This window comes from Nuphar pumila, chromosome 3 (assembly GCF_984573655.1).
Source record: "Nuphar pumila chromosome 3, dmNupPumi1.hap1.1, whole genome shotgun sequence".
Classification (NCBI taxonomy): Eukaryota; Viridiplantae; Streptophyta; class Magnoliopsida; order Nymphaeales; family Nymphaeaceae; genus Nuphar; species Nuphar pumila.
The window spans coordinates 2,337,970-2,365,422 of record NC_143251.1 but is presented as its reverse complement, the minus strand read 5'-3'; the positions used below and the strand labels follow the sequence as shown (position 1 = coordinate 2,365,422).

Genomic DNA, 27,453 nt, shown 5'->3' with positions numbered 1-27,453 from the left:
ATCTAATCCAACCCATTTGCATAATTTACTTGTAAAAATCTTGGTTTCGTTCTTCTTTTATCAGATCCAGCATCGCCATATATATTTTTGGATCCGAAATCCAACTACATCATCGGACATTATTTGGATTTGGGCTCGGATTGGGAACGTCAACGTACTAGCTACTTTTTTCAAACACAACTTGGCACAAGATTCAGGTGATCATTCCCCCCAACAGAGAGTTTGTTGAAATAGCTTGAAAGTGCCAACACGCTTGATTATGTGACGGCAGATCAGGTGCAATCGCATTGCACACTTTTGCGTGCCACTGCACCTGATGTGCCTGACAAGCTGTACATCAGAGATGGAGGGCAGTCAGGTGCAGCAGCACCTACTCAAAGTGTGCAATGTGATTGCACCTGATCCGCCCCGATTATGTTGTCGGATAGGCCCTAAAGCATATAGGGGTGCAGGACCAGTAACAAAAAAATCTTATAGCAACTATCAATTATTATTATTATTATTATTATTATTATTATTATTATTATTATTATTTGATAGGCAAGTTGGGATTGGGCAGACCCCACCAGTTAAACCACATACCATTGGGTTTTGTAGTTGCAACGTCCCAACACATGGTGGCGTGCGCTCCTACCAAACAAGCGGAGCCCCCCGTTGGTAACCATCAACTATTATCACAATAAATGACCCGTAAATTTGAAACAATATAACTCCCTCAGAACTATTTAAATAAAGATGTAAAGCATATATTAATGTAAATTATAGTTCATGTAATACAACGTATTCAAAGATGCAATAAGCATCTAGACTACATCTCTGACAGTCCTTTTATTACAGTATGGTTGAACAAGAATGTGGAAAATGAATGAAAGGCAGAGTTGATCACGGCCACGAGTGAAAGAATTCAGAAGACATATAATTAAGCACTGGATTTGCAGGTGGTCAAGCCGGTCAGAGAGAGCACTCTGGTGGAAGGCCTTGTGGGAACCTCTGTGCATCATTACAATAGTTGTATATCATGTAGTTCTTCTGCACCCAAGCCAGATTTTGTTGGTCCGAGGAGACCAAAGGTTGGTTCATCCAAGCAGAAGCCGAGGCGCTGCATGAAGAGCTCGAGCCGGTCCATACACAACCATTGATGCTAACGTCACTGAAGGTTGCTGTGAAAGGAGCCAGGGTCCAGTCGGTCTTGACTCGGCCACCCTGTGTTGCCCAATCCTCTGCATCCCATAGGCTTGAGTACAGCCTCATTGCTTGCTTGCTTGGGTAAGCTACTCCTGCGGACTCGTGGTTCCTAAACACCCGTATGAGACCTCCATCCACGTACAACCTTCACTTGTTACCAAATATTAATATACGTCAATGTATATACAATAGTTGTTGGCTAATTAGCACTTAACAAGGTGTCATTTTTTGCTACTTTGGTTCAAAATTTTGCCCACGACTTCGCACAACCAAGCAAGACATCTCAACCATCCGTTTGAGAGATGGATTGTTGATACTCGGATTGATTAAAACGCATTAATATCCATTTGGCTTTGTTTGTATGTGGAACTAGCTAGAACCAAAACAACTATATATTTACTTGTGGGCATTCAGGCTAATATGAGATTCATTCACTTACATTACTTGTTGAGGGTTCCAAAGAATGGTGTAGGTGTGGAAGTCAGAAGTTGGGTCGAACCACAATCGAAATTGTTGCTCGCGGTTGCCTTTGCCCTGCGTGTAAACGTTTGTGTGTAGGGTGTAAGGTTGACCACTGGCGTTGCCCAGGAACTCCATGTCTATCTCATCGTGAAGTGATCCTTGGGAGGATAACTGTTCCAAAATTGCAAGTCAGGTCACATAAGCACACACATGTAGAACAAACGAACCAATAAACCAGGACAACATTATATATGTTCTTTCCACAATCTTGAGTTATTAACGTATAGCAAAACACCACGTAAGTACGTACATGGTTGTCTAGGATATAGACCATATTATGCCTTGCTCTCAATTGTTATATGATGTGCGTAAAAGTGATCATGATGTACTTACATAATAAGCAGTAACTGTGCCCGCCGAGTTGCCAGGGACTAGTTTTATTTTCATGTCGAACTTGCCGAAGAGATATTCCTGTTTTGATTGGAAACCCGAGCCCGACGACTTGTCCATAGAAAGGCCGAGCTGCTGGCCGTTGTTGGTGATCATGGCTCTCTGTCCTCCCCATGTGATGTCTACGTCGGTCCAGAAGTTCGCCATGGATGCACTGAATAAGCTCAGCAGCAAGACAGCTGATAGAGAATGAAAAGAGGACATGCTTTTTTGAGGGAGGAAAAAATCAACTAAGAATGTTATGAGAAGTATAACAACAGACTTCTCAAATGCAATTCTTTTGGTAGCGATTGGTGGTGGTGGTAATAGGTGTGCTAAAGGAAAAGGGGTGTTTGGTTTTGTAGTGTGTGAGAGGAGTGGTTCAACTCGGCCAAGTATTTATAGCTATCCATTGCAATCAGAACGCCATATTGTGCTAAGAAGAAACGTCGGAGCATGCTTGAGAAGCCAGCTAAGCGTGGGTTGTCATGGGACCACACGCTCTTCACTGAACCAAATCTCTAGTACCCACTATCTTTGTTTTTGGGAAATTTTCAAAAAGGCACCAAATCTTTTAGCCTAATTCATTTGCACACCAAACTGTTGTTGCTTTTCAACCAGCTCCCCCCACCCCACAAGGAATGTGTCCCACTCTTTAACTGCCCTTAGTTCGTCCTTGGGTTAGTAATAACTCATATTTTAAATTTACTGTTTCACCCTTATATCAATGAAACTACATTCCGCTGTTTTATCTCATGCTTAATTAATTGAAGTTGCTCTTTCACACTTAATGTGAGGCATTCAAGGTCTTTAAACCTATTCAAAGTCAGTCGGACCTTTGGGTGCACTAACCCGCCGTTCAGACAAGTCGATGCATTGCAGTGTTGTCTCCATGCAGTTATTTAGACCATGGTTTTTGATAGATGGAGATATCACAACTCATTAGGGTCGGATCACTTCCAGATCCAAAATTCTGCCATGTTGTCGGAGTTGGATTTGAATACAAAGCTGAACTCACTCATGGAAAGTCAGATCCAATATCGGTCCAGCTAGATCCGACAAGCTTAATTGCAACACTGGATAATGGTATGAGAGTTAATTTGTGGCATTTGTTGTTACCAATATATGTGATTGAAGTAACCATTCACAAGCTAGCTAGATCCAAACAACGGTTTATTTGGATCTGGGTTCAGCTTATCACATATTGAATATTATAAAATAAAAATCTGTTTTTTACACCTACCAGACTTCTTGGCAACCTCTTAATAACAATGGAAAAAACAACAAATTAAAGTTTAGAGAGAGAGAGAGAGAGAGAGCATGACCTGATGCCAATGGAGATGTTGGATAGAGAAAAACAATGGAGAAGACACAGGTTGGATGAGGGCAAGTTTGGTATTGACTGGTTTTTTCATTTGGGAAAGATTTATCTCAAAGTTGCCTGGATAGGTCATTTTAATAGATAAATGACGGGAGTTTTTTAACATAACCAATCTGGGTTTCATTTGCTTAACCCATTCTAAAACTTTGGAGGACAAATGAAAACTCGTAAAAGTTTGGTATGCATGTGAATTAGGCTCAAAGTTTTGGTGGGTATTTGAAAAATTCCCTTCTTTTTTGCTTTTACAAGGTTATTTGCAAAAATATCCTGACCTTTTTTTTATAATTCAAATTCGTAACTAAAGATACTTATATATCAAAATAACTCATGGTCTTATGTTCAATTATTCAAATTGGTGCCCATGGTAACAATTCTCCCTTTAACCATTCTTAATAGCTAATACATCAAAAAATATGCTAGTTTTTACCCTTGCTAATATGCTTCATTTTACCTATTTCATCCTTATTAATCTCTCATACATAAGGGTAAAATTGACTTTTTAAGGATAAGTGAAAAAAGGAAACTCCAACTTAGGAAGGAATTAATGGACCATCCGCGGTATGCTTTTGGCAAACCATGAAATTAATGAGGACCTCATTATGAGGTTTATATGCATTTGAATTAACAAATATTTTGGGTATGAACATGAATTATAAAAAAAATTGGGCACTTATTTTTTAGTAAATAATCATTTTCTTTTTCTTTTTTGGGGGTTTTGTCCTTACCTTTAATCTGAATTTTACTTTTAATATTTGTGGTTGTACTGAATGAGACATCTAACTTGGAATTATACGTGTTTGCCTTGACTTTGAAAATTGAACGCCAACTTTCAATCTAAGTCTGCCACTGAATTGATGTTTTTATTAAATGAGAAGGGATGTTGTCATCTTTTTCATCAGGACAAAAGCCCGCCGCTGTATCATTGGTGGGTAGGTGAGCTAAACATGGACCACTCTTGGTTTTGCTATATCACATTATTAAAGGACTGTTACAATGCTGTATTCAGAAAAAAAAAAAAGTATGGTTATAAAAGTATACACAGTATTTGCAAAGCTATAAGAAATGGGTTAGTAACCCTGAAAGCACCATGTTTACTCCCATTGGATTCGAATATAGAATTGAAACAATATATCACTGAACGCCTATTATCTTATGTGCCTATGTAAGATAAGATTCTTCATGGACTTATGTTACTTGATAAAGTCCCATTTATTAGAGAATCATTTAAAAGGGGGAAAAAATCATGGTGGCCAGTCACAAACTTTTATTGAAAGTATTGTAATGTGGTAATTTTGCTACACTGGTTCATAGGATTTTCCTTTTTTTTGTTAGGATACTATTACAAGCTGAACTCCAAAGGAAGCCTTTGGTCATATATATTTTCTACAGTCATCCTAAGAATAATGGAAGCCCCAAGGGGGCGTTGGTGTAGTGGGGTGGGGCCTTGGCTGCTAGATGGGGCAGTCAAGGTTCGATTCTCATGAGTGTCACCCCTCTGTGCAAAGGCAACACGTAGCATAGGTCCTGGGAGGCATGGGTTCTAGCCTCGAGTTTTATGATGCTGGCACAATGACTCTATACAACCAGGTCTTCGTACCGGGTGCAGTTTCTTCAGGTTATAAATTTAAAAAAAAAAAAAAAAATCTAAGAATAATGGAAGACAGTGGTGCAAGACCTAATGATGTAAGCGGTTTTTCAAGGGACCCAGCCTCCATAAGAAAAGTCGTTTTTTAGTATCAAAAGCCCACGCAATCAGGCGATTGCAGGAGCACTTACAAAAAGGGAAAAATAAGTTGATGACTTGGTGTGTTATAACCTTTAAGTCGACCCGGCCAGGCCCCAAAGGGGTGAGGTTTATAAGTGTAGTGGGATGGAGCCTAGGCTGTTAGATGGGCAGTTTGATTAGGTTCAAATCCTGTGGGCGTCAGCCCCTTGCAAAATAGCCGAAGCAAGCCGTCTCCCTGAGGGCAAAGGGCTACGGTTTCATACCATCGGAAAAGCGATCACAGTTTTGGTAGACATGGTCAGGTCTCTTTGGGGGTGGTTTCTTCACTCCTCATGCGGGGAGAAAAAAAGTCGACCCGGCCGGCCAGTTGGACCAGATCTTGGTGGATATTGTTAAACTCAAAAACTGAAGAATAAAATTAAAAGCCTTTTTTAATACGGGTAAACCTAATGCACACACGCGCTACTCCCAAGTAGTTTACCTAAGCATTAAGGCTTTTTATTTGTTTAACGTTCTCTTTTGAGACCTAGTTTTCCAGTGATGCAAAAATTAAATTAAATATGTGTGCGCGTAAGAGCACAATTGGGAGTGTCGTTACAATTTCTTCTTTTTTTTTTATTACTTTTTAAACCGAGTATTGTCACTTTTTAGCAAGTGCCTGATTACTATATTAAGCATATAAGTTGCCCTTATGGAGGCCTCAATAATTGTCTTTATACTTTATGTTGCTGATGGTATCACGGTAGCACTAATTAAAAGCTAATTATAGAAAAAAATTACCCTAAGTGAAAAAGTTTGTTAATAGAATAGATCTAACGGCAAATTGGACCCAACAAGGTTAATTAGGTTTTCTTTTTTCTAGGTCAAATGAACACCCCATCACCCACCACACATTGGCAAGCTTCCGGTTGGTAAAACCCTTCACCTACTCACCAGTGAGTGCACCCAAACTTGGTCCTCTTAGCAAGGAACAGTTTTGAACTGTAGTCGGCTGCATGCCCCTAATTTTTTTTTTTTAAAGGCAAGCTGGGGTTAGGCAGACCACTACGTACCAGTTATACAATACAATATACCATTGGGTTTTGAACCAGCAATGTCCCAATACAAGGTGACGTGTGCACTAGCTAGCTGCTCTTACCAGACAAGCGGTCAGCCGCAAATTCGTTAATGAATGAATATATGATTAAGAAGATTTTACGTTGAAGTAATTCAGTTCTAACTTTATAAAATGAGGTAAAAAAAACTAACAGGATATATGAGATGCTTCATTGAAAATCAAGCTAGGATATAGGAACCACGGGACTCAAATTAAAGACTAACCGTGATATAAACCTGGGATCTGATATATTTGGATCCATATTTGAGTTTTTAGGAAAAGTATTTTTCCAAATAAATATTTTCATGTTCTGAATCTTTTGAGCTTATTTTTGCAATTTCTTTTTTGAAAAGATGTTTTCATAGTTCAATGTTGTCAGTACCGGCCTGAACCAAGCTGAATCGCTCAATACATATCGTATCAGTATCATATCGGTAGAAAATTCGAGACAGAAATGACCTGAACCCGCTAATTTTCAAAAAAAAAAATCTGAAAAATGGTCAAAAAAGTTTTTAATAATTTTAATATTTGTTGACATGTGTTTTTCCCTGGTTAAAAGTTGAGTGATTCAGATAGATTCAACTCGGAATCTGTATCTTCCGATTCAGTACATGAATTGTTTGGAAAATGATTCAGGGTCAGAGACGATACTGACAACATTGGTTTCATTTGCTTTTTAGGTTTCCAAAATTTTATTGGAAAGGGCGTATTTAAACAGAGTTTTTCTAATTATAGTCAGTATATTCTATCATCGCAATGTACATTAGTAATTATAGGTTTTCTCAGGAATACTACTACCCTGCGTTTTAGGCATCCCCGATTGATCAAACATGAGGTTATCCTATTAAACCAGCGGCAAACTTATCCCATAAGTTTAGTAGCCACATAGTCCTGTTATGTGGCAAAAACTAAAATCACAGTTTTTTTTTCTTATTTCATTGTTATTTCAAACATATCATGCAAATGAATGCGATAGCTTGACTGGTAAAGTCTACCCAATTCAAATTATTGAACACATACAGTGGAAAGGAAGAGGTATTATCTTCAAGACTGATCTATTAGAATTCATTTCTGGCAAAGTAAGCTCAGAGGTGTTGCAACCATATTGCTTTTGCAGTCGTTAACATTGAGCTTGCTTTATTATTAAATTATTGATTACTTAAGTTTGTCTACTTCCAAGTTGCAAATGACAATGATTAAATGCCTTTGGTGAGCATCATATCAGAAAACCGTGTTTGCATAAGCAATCTCACTCATCGCCAACCACGTCTACAATTGTTAGAAATGAAACTCAGCAGTTTACGAAATCACTCAATAAGGAAATGCCCGATATACATTTCCAGATGTTTATAAAGGGAAAAACCATGGTTCAGGAGGTAGGTAAACGAGAGTGATATGCAGTGAATAAATCGATATTTGCAGAGGAAACACACATACAGTCCACAGCAATTTTACGTGGTTCGGTATGATACTGATAAAACGAAGCTGTGTGCAGAAAATACAGCAGAGACAATGATTAATGGTTCGGCTTTGAGCCTACACCATGGGAAGAAAACACACACAGCTCTTATTCTCATATTGACATGTGAGACGCAGGGTACAGCATGCTTAAATACACCTAGGGAGGATAATGATAAGGGTTATCCACGATAAGGATAATCCAGCAGGTGAATAATCAAATGTGGCAACTATCCAAGGGGAATATGCGATATGTGGGAAAGGATCGACAAATGTGGCAACAGTCCCGAGAAAACTGCGATATATGTGGGAGAGGATCAAAACCAGTTCCTAAAGATCAGGAGGTGATCGAGTAGAATGATCACGTCGTGATCGTTTAGGTAATTTCAACACCCCTCCTCAAGTTGGGGCTCGATATTGACCAGTCCCAACTTGGTCGCAATATCTTGGAGTTTGTCATCCGACGACTTTGGAATGTCAACCAACTGATCTCCACTTTTGACATGCAGAGTAGAGATGATCCCTGCATGAATCTTTTCTCACAAAATGGCAGTCGATTTCGACATGCTTTGTTCGTTCATGAAAAACTGGATTTGCCACAATATGGATGGCCGCCTGAATGTCGCACCTTAGTTTCATAGGCTCAATGTCGAAAAATCTCATATCACGTAGAAGAGCCTTGATCCATAGAAGTTTGCAGGAAGTTGCGACCATTGCGTGATACTCAGCTTTCGCACTAGATCTGGCCACACTATTTTGTTTTTTGCTTCTTCATGTAACCAAGTTTTCTCTCACAAATGTGAAGTACCTTGATATGGACCTCCTGTCATTCAGGTCTCCAGTATCCTGTAACTTTGGTATGATCGTTTCTATGCATAAGGATTCCCTTGCCTGGCGATAACTTGATGTATCTCAAAATTCTGTGTGCAATTGCTAGGTGGGGGGTCTTTGGATTATGCATGAATTGGCTGATGAGATTGACCGTGTATGTAATGTCAAGTCTCATGACAGTGAAGTAGATTAGGCATCCCACAAGTCTTTGAAAACTGCCAGTGTCGCGTATAGGTTCTCCATTATTCTTTGCAACCTTGTGGTTTTGGTCGATGGGTGTATTGATGTGCTTTGCTCACAACATGCCAACCTCTTTGAGTAAATCTATAGTGTACTTTCTTTGACTTATGAATATTCCTTTATTTGACTGGGCAACTTCTATACCAAGAAAATATCAGAGTTTTTCAAGGTCCTTAATTTCAAACCTTTAACGTAGGTGATCCTTCACATCGTTAATTAACTTGGGGTCATCTCCCATTATGATGATATCAACATAAATGAGAATGATGACAATACTTGTGATGCTCTTTTTACTGAACATGGAATACTCAAATGGGCTTCTTTGGAATCCAAACTAAGTGAGGGCATCACTAAGTTTGACAAACCATGCTCGAGATGATTGTTTGAGTTCGTATAGAGCTTTCTTTAATCGATAGGTGAGGTTTTCTTCGCCCATACTAGGGTATCTTGGGGGTATCTCTATGTATACCTTTCCTTGAGATCTCTTTGAAGAAATGTGTTCTTGACGTCGAGTTGGTATAGAGGCCATCTTTGATTGGCAACAACAGACAAAAGAATCCTAATGAAATTTATTTTAGCGATAGGGCAAACATCTTGTAATAGTCAATCCCTTCCACCTGGGTGTACCCTTTTATGACTAGTCTTGCCTTGTACCTTTCAATCAATTTATCGCTGCAGTACTTGATTTTGTAGGTTCATCAACATCCCACCAATTTTTTGCCTGGAGGTAGGAAAATGACTTCTCACGTCTCATTCTTTTTTAAAAGAGTGAGTTCTTCGTCCATGATTGCTTTCCACACTTCTTAGGCATTGGCTTCGCTGAATGTAGATGACTTTGTGTTAGAGTATATGTTGAACAGGTATGAAAGGTAAGATTTTGAGAAGCCATCGAATGACACGTGCTTCTCGATAGGGTGATAAGTTGACTTAGAGACAAAGTATAAAAATGTCTCAACTTGCTGTGACATTTTGTGGTTCTGCCAGATTTCTTCAGCATGACTACTTCTTCGACTGGGCTCTCGATACGCATATGCACATCCACATTTGTTTGAGCTTACATGGCATCAATGTTAGAGTGCGCGGATGGGGCATTGCCAACAGTCTTGGTGAGTGAGTCATCTCTGACGTCGATGGCAGGTAGGACCGGTGTTGCGATATTCGTTGGGCGCTCCCTCTGTAGTTTGCCATAAAAAATGAGTGAGTCCTTTTTTTGGTAGTACAACTTTTCTTCGAAGAACTCAACGCCATGGGAGAAAAAAAGTTTCTTGTTTTGAGGACCATAACACTTGTATCAATTCTTTACTGAGGAGTATCCCAGAAATATGCATTTAGTCATCCTTTTTCAAGTTTGTTCCTATGTTGTTCTTACACTACAAGAAATCTGTGGATTAGCGACGGCCGCAATCTGCCGCTAATTCATCGCCAATCCGTCGTTGTAGAGTTTAGCGACAGATTACTTTCATCACAAATTTCTAATCGCTAATTAGCGAAGGAACATATCGGTCGCTACTTCCATCTCTAAATTGCGATGAATTAGCAAATGCTATGATTCGTCACAAGGTCGTCGTTAATCTGCAGAGATTTGGTTTTGCGACAGATATGAATATGTCGTTATTGTAGCGATAAAATTGCGACGAATAAAAATTTGTCGCATAATATCAGCCGATTCAGTTTTGCGATGTTCAAATATTCGCCTCTGATTCATCGCTAAATTGGAGGCCGATACTAATTAGCGACGGATAAAATCTGTCGCAAAAAATAAAAAAAATTAAAAAAATTATTTAAAATATAAATATCAAGAAAAAAATTCTCGTGATACAATTTATAAATCCTGTGTATAAAAAACAAAGTACACATAAAAAATACATATACAAAGCAACTAAAATAATTTATCGATCCACTATAATCCTCGCCAAGTTCTAATTATTTATAAGTGAACATTAACAAAGAGTTTCTTTTGAAACAATAAGAAGGTACAACAAATTCAACACATGAATCTAATCATCACCAAGATTCTGTGTGTCATCTTCTTCATTGTCTTGATCTGCCCCTTCAACTCCTCTACGCTGATTATCTCCAGCATCCTACTAGATAAAAAAATGTTAGTATTAATAAATAAAATATAATAAAATAAATTATATGCAATATACCTAAGCTAAGGCAATCAAAGTAACATGAGTGAATTGCACATAGTCTAGCTAGCAATAAAGTGAAGGATATTAACAAAATTCAGATGTGTTCCAAGGCTAATAGGAAAAAATTCATAATGATTCAATCATACAAATATGTGTTCTAAGGTTGTCAAAAAGTTTTAATAGTGATTCAATCATGCATATATGTATTCTAAGGTAGTGAAAAAGCTTTCATAGTGATGAAATCATGCTTATATGTGTTTTAATGTAGTAAAAAAACTTTAATAGTGATGAAATCATGCATATATGTGTTATAAGGCAGTCAAAAACTTTCATAGTAATGAAATCATGCTCATATGTGATGAAATCATGCATATACTAGCTTGAAATCTAACGACATAAAACAAATAACATGAAACTTTCATACCTGACAGGCACCTGCAGACGAAGTTTTTCTGTCTAAAAAAAAGCTGCACAACTCATTACGAATGTCGGAAATTGCTTCATGTAAATAGTCACACATTGCATCCTTAACAAGCTGACGAACACCATCCCAAGAATTAGGCGGGTCAGTCGGATGCTTGGAGCTGATGCTGACGGGAGAACTCAAAGAGTCGTGACTGGAGGAGGCAATGATTGGTGAGGTGTTCATATTACTCTCAAACTCAAACACACGACCCTTTTTGGGTTCTCCTGTTGCAGTCACCCATGCTGCAGGATCAAAAGGCGGATGCTGAGTGCAGTCATCGCCATATCGCTCTACCATCTGTTGCTCGTATAATTCCTACAAAGTAATGATTACAATGTGGATTAATAATTAAGAATTACAGTGTTTATGATAACTTATATATTACAATATTGCTAATACAATAAATACATACCATTGTCGTTCTCGCCTTCTCTAATACGAACTCTCCCGTGGTCTTACGTTTATGTGTTTCAACAAATACATCCTTGTATGAAACAATGCCTCATTTTTCTACTTTCTGCGAAGTTAAATGACAAAAAAAAAATTTAACAGGTATACAACAATACTTATAAATTTGACAATATATATATATATTGATGAGTTACCATTTTTTTCTGGTGGCTCCCAAAAGTCCTAGATCCACCTGTGTGTAGATGGGCATCGGGCGTCATCGCTCGGTTTTGTGCAGCCTTCGCTGAGCGGTTTCAAAATTCATGCCATGTCCACTTATCGCACATTGCATGTCAAAAATCTGAAATGATAGTAGGAGGGTTATGGCCCTTCCAATGGAGTGGATCATCTATCCCGCCAAATGCTTTTTTTGCTGCAGTCTTCATATTGTGCAGCATGTCTGCAAATCGACTTGCAGCCACCTTCTGCCACACCTTCGTCGCGTCCTGCTTCTCCATCGTAGTCGCGAAGCGATTTGAAGCCTACGAATAATTTCAAAAAGTTAGTAGACATGATTATAACAAAAAATTAAATATGAAACACATTAATTATGAGAAACGATTATATACTATGAATGAGGACCACAATCTGTCCAACACCTCTTTTGGGTACTGTTTCCATTGAGCGTTTGGTCCTGGTAGATGTTGAACTAGTGACTGCTTATTCTCTCGTATTACTTCTTGTGGCTCGAACCTCGCACTGCACATGAATTAATATACATTAACTATCAATATATAATATTTATAAGATAAGTATAGGGTAAGTAAAAATAAGATACTTACGATCGATTATCGATATTCACTATTTGAATGAGTCATCGTGTGTCAGACTGAGAAGACTCTGCATCCAACGTTGTCTCGTGACTTGTATGACAGCTGGTGTAGTTGGTTCATGTGCAGGCGAAACATAATCTATAGAAAAATGAGTTAGAAATTAACACAATGCGCATTTAAACTAATCAAGTATAAAATTAGTTAAATGATATACCTATCGAAGCAACCCATGAAGATGAAAGCTGAGACTGGCTACCACTGGGTGCTCAACGACTATGACCTCCACAAAGCATATTCTAACAAATAAAAAACGTCATGCAATACATTCAAACATTGCATTTGTGGTAGATGTAATGATTTGGTATATATCACACACACACACATATATATAATGTCATTCAATCACAAGAACTATGATGCAAGCATTGATAACTTAATATTTTTATGTGCAAAACTATTCATTTAAAGCATGTTTGAAGCATTGATAACTTATCATTTATTTTTATGTGCAAACTCATTCATAACACGATACATTCATTTGAAGCATGTTTTTATGATACAATTTCACATGGAATGCATAATCAAATTGAAAGTAACTTCATGCAAGCTTGGATACAATCACATCAAACATTTGAATACATTCATATCAAAACAATGTCAAACATGTATATGCAACAAACACACTCCAATATCCCGCTAACTACTACCATGACTAACAAGGAATCAAACTCCAAAAATGAGAATACTTCTATTTTTATACATTAAAATCATGCTCAGCATGATCTCCAAACTCTATCAAAGCAGTCCAAGATATCCACAAATAAGTGAGTGTGTGAACATAAAAGTGTTGCATTCAAGAAATTAAATAACTTGTGATGCGCATGCATCACTTACTCACCATGGGTATTTACCAGATTTGTATTGCTTTTGTCACTTATCACGAGTCGTGGGGTACAAGTGGGATCCATTGCGGAATCTGCAGGAGACACTGTGTTAAAATGAAGTTTATTACCCGATGACAAGGTCGGTGACGCCCCCTGTCGAAAACATGCCCGGACAGGGAGACACAACTCTATGCTGAAAGCGAGACAGACAGAGATGCTGCCCCTGCCAGTAGTAAGGTGAAGGCAGGGAGCAAAACCCTTTGCCGGAACATTCACAAGAGGTAGAGGGTGGGACCCCCCGAAGGGAAGCATCGGGAGGCAGAGGCTGAGCCCCCTGCCAGGAATCAATCATAAGGCAGGGGCTGAGCCCCCTACCAGGAATCAATCATGTGGTCCGGGGGTCTCGCCCCCTGCCGAGGCAAAATTTCTCTGCAAGGGGTTTCGCCCCCTGTCGGGAAAACAGACAAGGGGCAGGGGGCTTCGCCTCCTGTCTAAATTATCGAGGACAGTGAAGGTGAAGCTATCCTCTGCCAGGGAAAATAAAAGGGCAGAGGGCTTCTCTCCCTGTCGATCATAACGAGGATAGGGGGGCAGAGCCCCACTGCTGGAGAAGTCAAGAGGATACGGGGCAAAGCCCCTTGTCAGCATTCGAAAGGACAGAGGTGAAGCCCCCTATCCTGTCGAAGATCGGGGCATGGGGAGGGCCTGCCAGAGGTGATCGGGGCCTCTGCCAGCCCCCACCAACTATAGAGGGGTGGGGAGGGCCCAACAGAGGCTGTCAGGCCTCTGTTGGCCTTCCGACAACCATATAGGGAAGGGGAGGCTCCAACAGAGGTTGACGGCCCTCTGTTGGACCGCCGACGACCCTTATTTCAAAGGAAAAAAGCAAGGGGGACAGTTACCTGCGGGAGGCACCGATGAGAGGTCGCTGGTAGGGTCGGCGCGAGCTAGGGTCATCGACTCACCGGAAAACACAGAGGGGGAGCAAAGAGAGGGAGAATGGGAGAGGAGGTCACCAGACGGGGCTCACTGAAAAACACAGAGGGGGAGCAACGAGAGAGGGAATGAGAGGGGAACAAGAGAGGAGGTCATCGGGCGACAGATGAAATAGAAAAGGAAAAGGTGCTCGCATTAGGGTTTTATGTAAGAAATTAGCGATGGAACAATTTTGTCTCTACTCCATCGCTATTTGGCGACAGAGTAGCGGCAAAAAATTTATGCCGATGATCCGTCGCTAAAGTGCGAAGGAACTTAAGACAGATTTTTTCTGTCGTTAATCCGTCGCCAAGTAGCGACGAAAGTTTTCCGTCGCTAATTACACAAATATTAGCGACGGATAGTTTGATCTTTAGCTAATCTGTCACAAATTGGCGACAAATTATTTCTGTTGCAAACGTCTGTCGCCAATTAAAGTTTTTCTTGTAGTGTTACAGGTGCACGACACAACTAGTGAGGTGTTCGGTAAACTTGGTATTGATGTATTCTATCTCATTGTCTGAGCAGAAAATTTTGATTTTGGCATTGAATTGAGTTTCAACCATGCTCTTGAATTCCCTATAAGTTTTGAAGGTTGTGTCTTTGCGTTTAAGTAAATATACCCACGTTGCATATGAGCGATCATCAATGAAGGTCATAAAGTATCTGAAACCTGAATATGGTTTAATGGGGACTGGGCCCAACACATCAGAATGAATGAGGAAAAAAATTTCATCACTTTTATTTTCAGATAAAAAGAAAGGAATTCTAGTCTGTTTGAAATATTGACATGCATCGCACGAGTTTTGGGGTGAGGGGATGTTGGGAAATATCCTCTTTAAGGTGTGATGAGAAGGGTGCTCGAGTCTCAAGTGCTACGTCCTATCCAAGTCAGACGCCTTGTGAGAAATGTGTGTCTGGCTTTCCTCATCTAATAGGTAGAGCCCGTTGGCTACATACCCTCTTTCAATCACCTTTCTCGTGATTAGGTCTTGAAAAACCACATGCTTAGAGAAAAAAATTACAACACAATTATGATTTTCAGTTATTCTGCAAATAGACATGATGCTAGAAGGGAAAGATGTGATATAATGTGCTTCTGAGAGTCCTGAGCTGTTAAGGAGAGAAATATCACAATTGTTCTAAACAAGGATCTGAGATCTATTAGCGATACTAACGAGACCTTTGCTGGTCGATCGGAGGTTCATCAACAGGCCGACCTTGCCCGTCATGTGGTCAATGGTGTTGGTGTTGATGACCCATCTGGAATTAATAAGTTTGGAACTTATCTTAGACATGTTACTTGTAGCTTCATTTTTCTGATCTTCCAGTATGTCTGCCAAGTTTGACTTGTTGATATGTTGCAGCAGTTATGCAAAATCATCGACGATTTGAACTTCTGTAGTTGCTATGTGGCTTATGGTGACCAGGACGTTCATGAAAGTCCCAACACTTATCTTTTACGTGATCGAGTTTTTTGCAGTAGCTGCATTAAGGTCTCACTCGACCCTATGAGTACTCGCTCTCTTTGTGCTTAAGCATATGAATAGTCGAATTATCCTTGGAGCTGGTTGAAAAAGCTACTTTCTCATGGGTTTCGATGAGGCGCTTGGATTCAGATCTCATGACTTTCCTGTACATCTCCTCACGTTGAATGATTAAGCATACTTCATTGAAGCGGGCTGGGGTAATTATCTAGACATGAGTATCTAACTTTTTATGTTGTCGTAGTCTTGTCCGAGGCTAGCAAGAGTCTTGAACACTTTGTCCTCCTCGATATTCTTCTTGATGATGTCTATATCATTAATGACCGGGTGGTATAGGCTCATCTCATCTCACATGGTGCGCAAAGAGCTAAGGTATGAGTGAAAGGGCCTATCGGCTTTGATTAGGTGAGTGGTGTTTTGCTAGAGTTGGTAAACTCTTGCGAGATTATTTTGTTCACTGTAAATGTCTCTCAAAAAAATCTGTATATCTTTGGCAGTGTCGAAGAATAGAAATCCTTCGATTATGTTGAGATTTATTTAGTTTAACAACCAGGACATAACGAGGTGGTTCCCTGATTCTCACTCATTATATGTTGGCTACCTAGGTTTCAGAAGGACGATTTTACCATTAACGAAGCCCAGTTTGGACTTTTTGCTGAGGAAGAGGGTGACAACCTTCGACCATACCAGGTAGTTAGATCCATTTGGCGGTACAACGGTGATCTTAAGCATTGGGTTTTGCTCTTACACAACCATCTTGGGTATGATGTGCATTTGAGGGTTGCTGTAGTTCAACTCATCCTCCCTTTCTGCCATCAATGAGCAACTGGTGTGGGCTGGTCGAAGGTAATGATGAGCACTGCGATGGTTATGCAATCCTCGAAACTCGTTTTGATACCATGATAAAATGAAGGTGTGTGCAGAAAATACAGCAGCAACAAGGATTAACGTGGTTTGGCTTTGAGCCTACGTCCACGTGAGGAAAACACACACAACTCTTATTCTCATATTGACATGTAAGACACAGGTAGGTACAACATGCTTAAATACACGTAGGGAAGATAACGATAAGGGTTATCCACGATAAGGATAATCCAGCAGGTGAACAATCAAATGTGGAAACTATCCAAGGAGAATATGCGATATGTGGGAAAGGATCAACAAATGTAGTAACCTTCCAGAGAAAACTGCGATATATGTAGGAGAGGATCAAAATTAACCAGATCCTAAAGATCAGGACGTGATCGAGTGGGACAATTACATCGTGATCGTGTAGGCAAATTCAACAGATACCTACATCCACAAATCTCTCTCTCACTGTTTCTCGGAGAGAAAGGTTCCCATTGTATAGATTAGGCTACATCAAACAGATACAATGGAGATGTTGATAAAGTTTCTTTCTTTGTGAGACTCTTATCACACGTTTGATTTAGTGGGTCGACCACCTTTAATTTGGGGAACCATTTTGGAATGAGACCCAATGACCGTTTGGGTATGTCTATCGAGAGTAGTTCTGTTATATTTGACACTTTCCTTTTGTGCAGGGATTTGGATCTTGCTAGCTGGAGGAGAATCCTTTTGTAAATGGATTTGGATCTCAACAGTTGGTTCATGCTCCAGACGCAGTGCCTTGACAGTAGGTCCTGTGAAAGATTGATGCTCTGCTGTATGGCCCATCTCAAACGTTTAAAATCCCTGGTCTCCCTCCTTTACCCACCAAGAAGCCTGCTGCTTCAGCTTTTAAGGCAAAGGTCACAGACCCAAGTGTCGTGCTCTTGTCTGGCCGTTCTTCAACTCCAACACCTGCTGACAAATCGAAGGATAAGATGTAAGCACACTTTTAGTGTGCTGCTGCACCTGATGACCTTCCATCTTTGGGATTGAACCTATTAGCTGTGGGGCCCAACATGAGATAGAGGGTGATCAGGTGCAGCAGTACACCAAAAGTGTACTAATCCCTCTGACAAACCTAGCCAGGTGTGCATGGGAAAAATGTCAGATATGGTTACCATGGTAAATTCCACCGCTAATAGAAGTGTTTTTCTATCCTCAAAAGATTTGGGGGGACTAGGTGTAGTCGATATGGGAAGGATAAACCTCCAATTTGGTTTCCTTCGCTTCATTATATGGTTGTAACGGGTGGGTGTCTGCCTAACCCCAGGCCCCAGCTTGCTCATCCAAAAGAGCAAAAAAAAAAAGTTCATTCTCCAGAGATGTGGTGTTACACCGGCGCCCGGGTGTGGTGTCAAATAGGCAAGGGTTCCCTCACTTTGTTGGACGGGTGGGGGTAAAGAAGTTAGTCCAAGACCATAAAATTAGGTTAGCCACTTGGAACATAGGGTCTTTAACTGGTAAGTTGGTAGAGTTAGTAGATGTTATGTGTAGGAGAAAGATTGATATTTTATGTCTTCAAGAGACCAAATGGGTAGGTGAGAAAGCTAAAGTGATAGAACCTTGGGGATATAAGATTTGGTATACAGGAATAAATAGGAATAGGAATGGAGTAGGGATTGTTATGAGTCGTCAGTTTATAGATAATGTAGTTAAGGTCCGTAGGAAGGGTGATAGAATTTTACTTATTAAATTAGTATTAGGTACGGATATTATTAATATTATTAGTGTTTATGCACCTCAAGTAGGTTTAGATGATTCCATTAAGCATCAATTTTGGGAAGATTTAGATGGAGTAGTACAAGGGATATCTTATGGAGAAAAGCTTTGCATCGGCGGTGACCTTAATGGACATGTAGGCATTAGTAGGGATGGATTTGAGAGTATCCATGGAGGCTATGGTATAGGAGAAAGAAATGAAAGTGGAGAAAGGATTTTAGATTTTTGTTTGTCCTATGATATGATCTTAGCAAACACTTGGTTAAGGAAGAGGGAGTCTCACCTAGTAACATTTAAAAGTGGGGTTAATACGAGTCAGATAGATTTTTTCCTACTTAGAAAGAGAGATAGGGGTTGTTGCATCGATTGTAAGGTTATACCGGGAGAAAGTGTAGCTACACAACATAGAGTCTTAATTTTAGATCTTAGAATTAGACAATGCCGCAAAAGGGATAGACATAGGATAAATCCTAGAATTAAGTGGTGGTCACTGAAAGGAGCTAAACAAGGAGTGTTTGTAGAGCAGGTAGTTAAGGAAGCTAATTGGTGTCTCGAGGAGGATTCAGAATCAATGTGGAATAAGATAGCGGGTGGCATGAGAAAAGTGGCTAAGGAGGTATTGGGTGAGTCTAAAGGCGGTGCACCACTAGGTAAGGATACATCATGGTGGAACGAGGATGTCAAATTAGCTATTAAGGTTAAAAGAGAGTGTTATAGAAATCTAAGTAAGAGTCGTGATAATGAGAATTTGGAGAAGTATATGATAGCAAAGAAGGAAGCTAAAAAAGTTGTTCGAAACGCGAGGGCTAAGGTATATAAAGAGGTTTATGACAAGTTGGATACCAAAGAAGGCGAGAAGGATATTTATAGGCTTGCAAAGGTGAGAGATAGGAAATCGAAGGATTTGGGTATGGTTAGATGTATCAAAGATGAAACGCAAAGGGTTTTAGTCAAAGATGAGGAGATTAAGGAGAGATGGAAAGATTATTTTGATAAGCTATTTAATGATAGTCATGCTCAAGATCTTGGAGACTTCTCCATTCCTTTTCATGAGATAAATCGTGACTTCATGCGCAAGATTCAAAAGAATGAAATTGCAGAGGCTTTGAAGAAAATGAAATCAAGAAGGGCAGTTGGCCCAGATGGTATACCTATCGAGGCTTGGAAATGCTTGGGAGAGAAAGGTTTAGAATGGTTGACAAATCTTTTTAACTTGATTTGGCGAACAAATAAGATGCCTAATGAGTGGAGGAAGAGTACTTTGGTGCCTTTATATAAGAATAAGGGTGATATACAAGATTGCACAAACTATCGTGGTATAAAACTCATGAGTCATACTATGAAACTTTGGGAGAGGGTGATTGAGTCTAGGTTGAGGAAGGTTGTCACGATATCGGAGAATCAATTTGGTTTTATGCCTGGTAGATCAACTATGGAAGCTATACATCTTCTTAGACAACTTATTGAAAGATATAGAGAGAGAAATAAAGATTTGCATATGGTTTTTATTGATTTAGAGAAGGCATACGATAGAGTACCTAGGGACGTTCTCTGGTGGACAATGATGAAGAAAGGTGTTTCTCTGAAGTACATTAGTATAATTAAAGATATGTATGAAGGAGTATAACCAATGTCCGCACTTGTGGAGGGGTGACAACCAATTTTCCGATAACGGTTGGGTTACATCAAGGATCTGCTTTAAGCCCTTTCCTATTTGCGATAGTGATGGATGAGCTTACGAGATCAATTCAAGAAAATGTACCGTGGTGTATGTTGTTTGCTGATGATATTGTTTTGATTGATGAGTCTAGAGCTGGGGTTAATGCTAAGTTAGAATTATGGAGACAGACATTGGAAGCTAGAGGTTTTAAGTTGAGTAAGAGTAAGACTGAATATATGGAATGTCGGTTTAGTAAGCAACGAAGTAGGGATGAGAGTGTAGTGAAGCTTGATGAGCAAGAAATACCGGTGAATGATTATTTCAAATATTTGGGATCCATCATTCAAAAGTATGGAGAAATTGATGGAGATGTAAATCATACGATAAAGGTTGGGTGGATGAAATGGAAAAGTGCAACTGGAGTGCTGTGCGATCGTAGAATGCCATTGCGGTTGAAGGGAAAGTTTTATAGGACGACTATTAGACCCCCTTTACTATATGGTACAGAATGTTGGGCTGCCAAGAGACATCATATTCAAAAAATGAGTGTAGCTGAGATGCGGATGCTTAGATGGATGTGTGGAAATACAATAAGAGATAAGATTCGGAACGAGGAGATACGTAAGAAGGTAGGTGTTGCACCCATTGAAAATAAGATGCGAGAGAATCGTTTACGGTGGTTTGGACATATTCGGCGAAGGCCTAATGATGCTCCAGTTAGAAGGTTGGAGAAATGGGAAAATAGATTAGTTAAAAGAGGTCGGGGTAGGCCTAGGAAGACTTGGATGGAGATGATCAGAAAGGATATGAATGCTTTGAACCTCACCGAGGATATGGCATTGGATAGAAATGATTGGAGGAAAAGGATTCATGTGGAAGACCCAAAATGATTTTTTTTTTTGGTTCATATATGCTGACCCCAATTGTTTTGGGATGAAGGCGTAGTTGTTGTTTGTTATATTACTTGCCATTATGTATTAAGTCTAATTCTTCTATATCTCTGGCCTAATTGTGTGATATCATTTTGGGCCCCACAGTAATATTCCGTCAGGCCACCTTGAAACATTGGCTGAGAAATAGGTGAGAATGGGCCAGCCACTCAATTCAGACACGTTAGCTATCCTGTTAGCTGTAGCTTGGCTTTTGAGCATTCAATCATTCACGCGTCTTCTTCTTAGCTGTAATCTATTGTTTATGTCTTCCATCTTTTAACCTCCTTGAGTCGGTTTTGAACAAAATCGTGCTAGTGTACCTGATCAATGAAACACTTGCTAGGCTATTACGAAGCCATTTATTGCAGTGAAAAAAAAAAACAATTTAGTGGTCCTATGAGCTTAAGGATTTCTATCTGATAGACTTGAAAGTACAGGTAATTCAGCCTAGAGTATTTATGATGACAGCCACCATGAATTCCATTGCTCTTGTGAGTTGTCATCTATAATTACCACTTGTGTCTTTGACCTCGAAACACATATTTGAATGATGAAGCTACAGAGATTGATTGGAATCATTCAATGCGATCTACCAACTTACAAGAAATTCGAGTCTTGATGTACAAAAGTCTTCCATTCAAGCTGCTCCTAGAAACTTCATTTGAAATGGGTGGTCATTGAATTGGGATGAACATTAATGGCTGAAGAATCGATGGAAGGAAATTGAAATCATGGTGTCATGGGGTTTTGAGAAACAACACTCTTCTAGAAACAACTTTTCTAGTTTTTTTTACACCGAGTTGTCACCTTTTAACATCTTTTCTTAAGTATGTTTAAATGTGGAATACTTAGTTGATTTTTCAGGGAATGATAATTAATTATGATGTTGAAATTAGCTTTCTTTCAGTAGAATCAGCACTGCACAAGGCTAGGTGAAGGATGAGGGGCTTATGACAAAAAAAAAGAAAGGGATCCTTATGACAAACGATTTTTTCGGCAAAGTCTCGTTTGTCAAAAAACCTACTCGTGAGAAATTAAAAAATTGTCTTAAATCTTGCATTTTTTGGCAAAAATCTCGGGAATAAAAAAATAAATTAAAAAATAAAGAAATATTTTTTATAACAAAATATTAATAAAATTATTTAAAAATAAAAATACATGGTTTTTTCATGATAAATAGCCGTTTAAAACGTCACGGTATTTATATTTTGGAAATCTTGCGATATTTTGGAATTCTTGCGAGAAATTATCATTTTAAACTTTCAGGCAATTTCTCACAATGTTATCGCAAGAATTTCATAAATCTCACGATATTTGTTACAGAGATCCTTACAACCTACCTCCTACTGAATTTATTTTCCTTATGACAACTGGGTACAATGACCCGGCTGGAATTACTAACCCACGTAACATTCCTCCTCCCTTAGAGATTGGGGTGTCAACGGGCCTGGTTTACCCGAACCAAACCCTATAGGGTTTGGGTATGTTGATAAATAATAAAACCTAATAAAGACCCGAGTTCGAACCTGAAGGTCCGATTAATCATGGACCCGGGTATAGTTTGTGAAATTTTATACAAGATCCTAATCCGACCCGAGTTTCGATTAAGACCTGTAATTTTTTAATGTAAAAATGATAAAAAAATATGGTTTTACCGGGTGTGGTCTGGGTCTGGTTCTTGTAGTTCTTATTGAGTCTGGGTATGGTTTTTCTTATAGTGGACCCGATTATACCTGGGTTCAGACCCGATACCATACACAAAAACTGGGTCCAAATCTGGATCACCTGGGTCGAAACCAAACCCGACCGGTTGACACCAGTACTTAATTAGAGAGGCACCTTCTCCTCGATCTGCGAAATCAGAAAATTGTTTATAGAGTTAGTCCTCAACTTCCCAGGTAGCGTTCACAATAGAAGCACCACATACACATTGGCGCCCGAGTGCATGATAACCGCGAAGATGATGGATGATCAGAATTAAGTATGGATTCAAACTGGTTGGTGTTTGGACCTTGACATAAACTGGACGCAACTCAGATTGTTGGTGCTTGATCGTATATAACTATATATCGAACCCATATCGGATGCAGAACAAACGCGATCATTTCTTCTCTCATTCAGGTCATAATAGAACAATAAATCTGGTCAGATCCAGTTCAGAATTGTGTTTAAAGCAACCCGTTTTTGGCTTTTCCACTTGAAAATGATAGATTTTACTTGCTCCATAATACCATGGGCATCACATCACATCCGGATCCAGAACCCGATGGTAAGATGTGAATCAAATGCCGTTCTTTAATCAAATCCATCTGCTAAAACGGATCCAGTGTTGGGTAGTATATAACCGACCCATACCCAACCCATTTTCGTCTCTGCCAAGGATTTGGAGGTATCTAGCCAGATCAAGTCAGTGGCGCCTTGGATGTCGTTCATTTCGTACATGAACGACATCTACGAGAGGCATGCAGATGGCTCATTGTGAGCTGTTCATTTTAAATCCTTGTGATGCCATTCATCCAGAGCTGGTTTAGACGCCGTTCATCTTGACATGAACGGTATTCAAGCAATCCTGATGGTGAGGGTGCCCTTACAGGTTACATAATATCTTCATAGATGTAAAACGTCTGGTATAGAGGCTTCATTTTTACATATTACTACCTGGTCCTGTGGCCGTACAGTCAACAGTCAAAATGTTCACCCTTATCCTCTCTGGTTAACTACGGCTCACCTTCCCTTCTTTCCGTTCACCATTCTCTGTGCGTTTGATTGATAGAGATAAAATTTTCCTTAGGAAAAAATTCTTCCATGATAAAAACTTCCTGAAGTTTTTGTGAGAGGAAAAACTTATCTTGTGTTTGATGAAGTTGGATAAAAAAAATGAAGAATTTATCTTGTGTTTGATTGCGAAAATGAACCCTTCACTTTATGGACTGGATTCAGATATATCCAATTCTTAACAATGACTCGTACCACAAAAGAAGCTTAAACAGTTCAAGAGCCCACGTAATGAATTTGAAATTTGGATCTAGATCCAAATCTAAATAATCATAATTAAAAAGACAAAATTCATATAAAATACTTTTTTGCTTATTACGAAGTTGTAATGCATGACCCAAATTAACTCTCGTGAAGCACAGCCTCATGTTGGCGCCCACGCAATGGATTTGGATTTTGAATCTAAATCCAAATAACAAAAATGCAAAATTTCAGTTGGATAAGGTTGAGTACTCGGCAAAATTCAAAACCCATAACCCAAACTCGGCCTTCATATTGCTCGGGTCGGATTCAGGTTGATCCGAATATTTTTTGAGTCAGCACTTTTTATGCCGATACCGTAAAATTCATGTTTGGGATGGATCAGGTACCCAATACAAACCCGACCCATCGAACTTAGATCTACATGCTAATTAAGTGTGATGGCATGTTTGCACAAATCTCTCTAAATAGTTAATTCAGAAAAAAAAGGATTTACATATAAACCTAATCTTATTCAACTTATTTATGAAAAGATATATAATTACAAGTGCTGATGTAAAAGTTCATATGATGTGTGGTAAAAGGCCAAAAAGTCCCTGCTCTGCATCTTTCAACCCTGCCTCAACTAGTTTGGTGAAAACAAAACTGAGAAAAAATGGAAAAAATAAAAACACCATCGATTACAAGAACAAATAAAAGAATTCCAAAGACAAAACTAGTTGGGATGCGTAGGTGGTGACCGCTACTGAAGCATCTTAAAGGGAGCACTCCTGTGGGAGACCCTGTGGGAACCTCTGTGCATCATTGCAATAGTTGTAGATCATGTAGTTCTTCTGCACCCAGTCCATCTTCTGCAGGTCTGAGGTGAACACGGCCTGGTTCAACCAAGCAGAACTTGAAGCACTGCAAGAAGAGCTCGAGCCGGTCCACACACAACCATTGAGGCTAACGTCACTAAAACTTGCTGTGAAAGGAGCCAGGGTCCAGTCGGTCTTCACTCGGCCACCCTGTGTTGCCCAATCCTCTGCATCCCATAGGCTTGAGTACAGCCTCATTGCTTGCTTGCTTGGGTAAGCTACTCCTGCGGACTCGTGGTTCCTAAACACCCTTATGAGACCTCCATCCACGTAAAACCTTCATTAATATAATGCAGAAAAAAGCGTTAGAGGCAAGCTAATTAATCTTGGTTTTGGTATGCCATATATTTGCCCAGCCAAACAAGGCCAACATCTAGACCATCAGATTGAGAGATGGATGGTGGCTACATGGTCTAAAAACATGATATCCACCACCCATTTAACAAATGATATATTGCCCTGTTTGGGCTATAATATCTTTATGGGTAATTAAGAGTTGAATGTGACTTACATTATTTGTTGGGGGTTCCAAAGGATGGAGTAAGTGTGAAAGTCAGCAGTTGGGTCGAACCAGAGGTGGAATTGTTGCTCTCTGTTGCCTTTTCCCTGGGTGTATACGTTTGTGTGCAGAGTGTAAGGTTGGCCGCTGAGGTTGCCTAGGAACTCCATGTCTATCTCATCATGAAGAGGTCCTTGGGAGGATAGCTGCTCCAAACATTTAAGAAAAAAATAAATAAGTTGGCACATAAAATATTAGTCAAGAATTTGTTTTTGTTTTTTTTCTTTAGTATTTCGAGCATTTGCCTAATGGAATGCACTACAACAGATTTTGCTCTATAAAGAAAAGAGATTAGATACGTACATAGTAGGCAGTGACTGTGCCGGCTGAGTTGCCTGGGACTAGCTTTATTTTCATCTCAAACTTGCCAAACAGGAACTCTTGTTTAGATTGGAAGCCTGAGCCTGATGTTTTGTCCAGAGAGAGGCTAAGCCGCTGGCCATTGTTGGTGATCACGCCTCGCCGGTCACCCCATGTGATGTCGATGTTGGTCGAGAAATCCGCCATGGAAGCAATGAAGAAGCTCAGCAGCAGGAGAGCTGCTAGGGAGTGGGAGGAAGACATCTTGGGAGGTGTTTTCAGTAAGAACTCAAGTGAACTCAGCTCAAAATGAAAGGAAAAGTATGGAAACAGAGTGATTAGTAGTAATTGCAGTGGTGATGGTAAAACAGGAATGGGTTTTGATTTTGGTGTGAGGAATAGATCACACTGAGCAAGCTATTTATAGCTTACCCATGACACCGAGAGTGTCACAGCTTGCTAAGAAGAAGCATCTGAGAAGGTGTGAGGAGCCAGCTAGTTGTAGGTTGTCATGGGGACCACACGCTCTCACTTATCCCAATTCTAGAACTTTTACCCTCTTTTGGGTGCTGTCATTTCTTTTTTCCACCTTGTTGTAAATAAATAAATGCATATAAAGTTTTAAACTGGATTGATGCAAGTCTGCTTTGACTTCTAATTTGGAATGCAACCTACTTTTAAGTAAAATGATGAGGAAACAGGTAGCAGAATTTTTTGTTTCAAACCGCCAAGATAAGAGCCCGTAGTATGATGAGTTGAATCGCCAAAAGAAAACAAGATATAAAAGCTAATTTGTGCATTTATCTGTATTTGACTTAGTTAATCAGTACATAAAGATGGGGACAAAAATACAGAGCAAATCCCATTTAAATCTTTTAAATAACAAGTAAAATGATGGGATGAGCATCCACTGTAGAGTACTGTAGATACAAAATGCGTCAGCGTCAAGATATTTTACTATGATGGTTGCTATTCTTTCTAGGAAATTGGTATTTAATATATGTTTGAATTGGATATTATTGGGAGTCCCGGCCAAGCCTTTTGATCAATTTACTAGGAGCAGAATGCTATTTCTAGCGAATGTGGAAGACAGCCGTGCAAGAACTGTGAACAGTTATTTTATGGTGGTCAAAGAAGCACCGCCAACGCGAGGAGAACACATATATCTATATTTGTATATATATTTATATATAGTAATGCGTTCCTTAGGCTTTTTTTTTTTGTTAGGTCAGGTTAGGCTCTTTCAAAAATCATAGTTTTAAGTATTTTTTCTCACATCTAACACCCAAGATGTGATCTATAAGTTTTGTTTAGTGAGAACCGACTTTTGGATCGCTGAAATCTGACCTGTATACATGATTTTTTGATGATCTAAAATAAATGAACATGAAGGTATCAGTTTTTCCCAGCTCTGAAAATCTTTTTTTTTTTGCTTAAAAAAAACATGATCTAAGAGTCGATTTCCATTAAATAGAGTATATTGAATACATCTAATGGTTCAGATCTATCATAAAACACTTAAAACCTAAAGGGCAGAATGAAGCAAAATGAAAAATGAGGCCTAATATGTTGAGCTCTCTC

The 27,453-nt window shown here is 39.4% G+C and overlaps 2 protein-coding genes across 2 annotated transcripts; both read right to left on the bottom strand.

Moving 5' to 3' along the window:
- Window positions 1-724: 724 nt before the first annotated feature.
- On the bottom strand, window positions 725-2,445 carry LOC149841620 (putative xyloglucan endotransglucosylase/hydrolase protein 23). Its single transcript, XM_090001093.1, has 3 exons — window positions 2,041-2,445; window positions 1,625-1,818; window positions 725-1,330 (listed from the first exon to the last, which is right to left on the bottom strand). Exons 1-3 carry the CDS (start codon window positions 2,299-2,301, stop codon window positions 952-954), a joined length of 834 nt encoding a protein of 277 aa, XP_089857219.1. The 5' UTR covers window positions 2,302-2,445; the 3' UTR covers window positions 725-951.
- Window positions 2,446-24,647: 22,202 nt separating this feature from the next.
- LOC149841619 (putative xyloglucan endotransglucosylase/hydrolase protein 23) lies at window positions 24,648-26,263 on the bottom strand. The gene is made up of 3 exons (XM_089998587.1): window positions 25,876-26,263; window positions 25,525-25,718; window positions 24,648-25,290 (listed from the first exon to the last, which is right to left on the bottom strand). Exons 1-3 carry the CDS (start codon window positions 26,134-26,136, stop codon window positions 24,912-24,914), a joined length of 834 nt encoding a protein of 277 aa, XP_089854713.1. The 5' UTR covers window positions 26,137-26,263; the 3' UTR covers window positions 24,648-24,911.
- Between the last annotated feature and the right edge of the window lie 1,190 nt (window positions 26,264-27,453).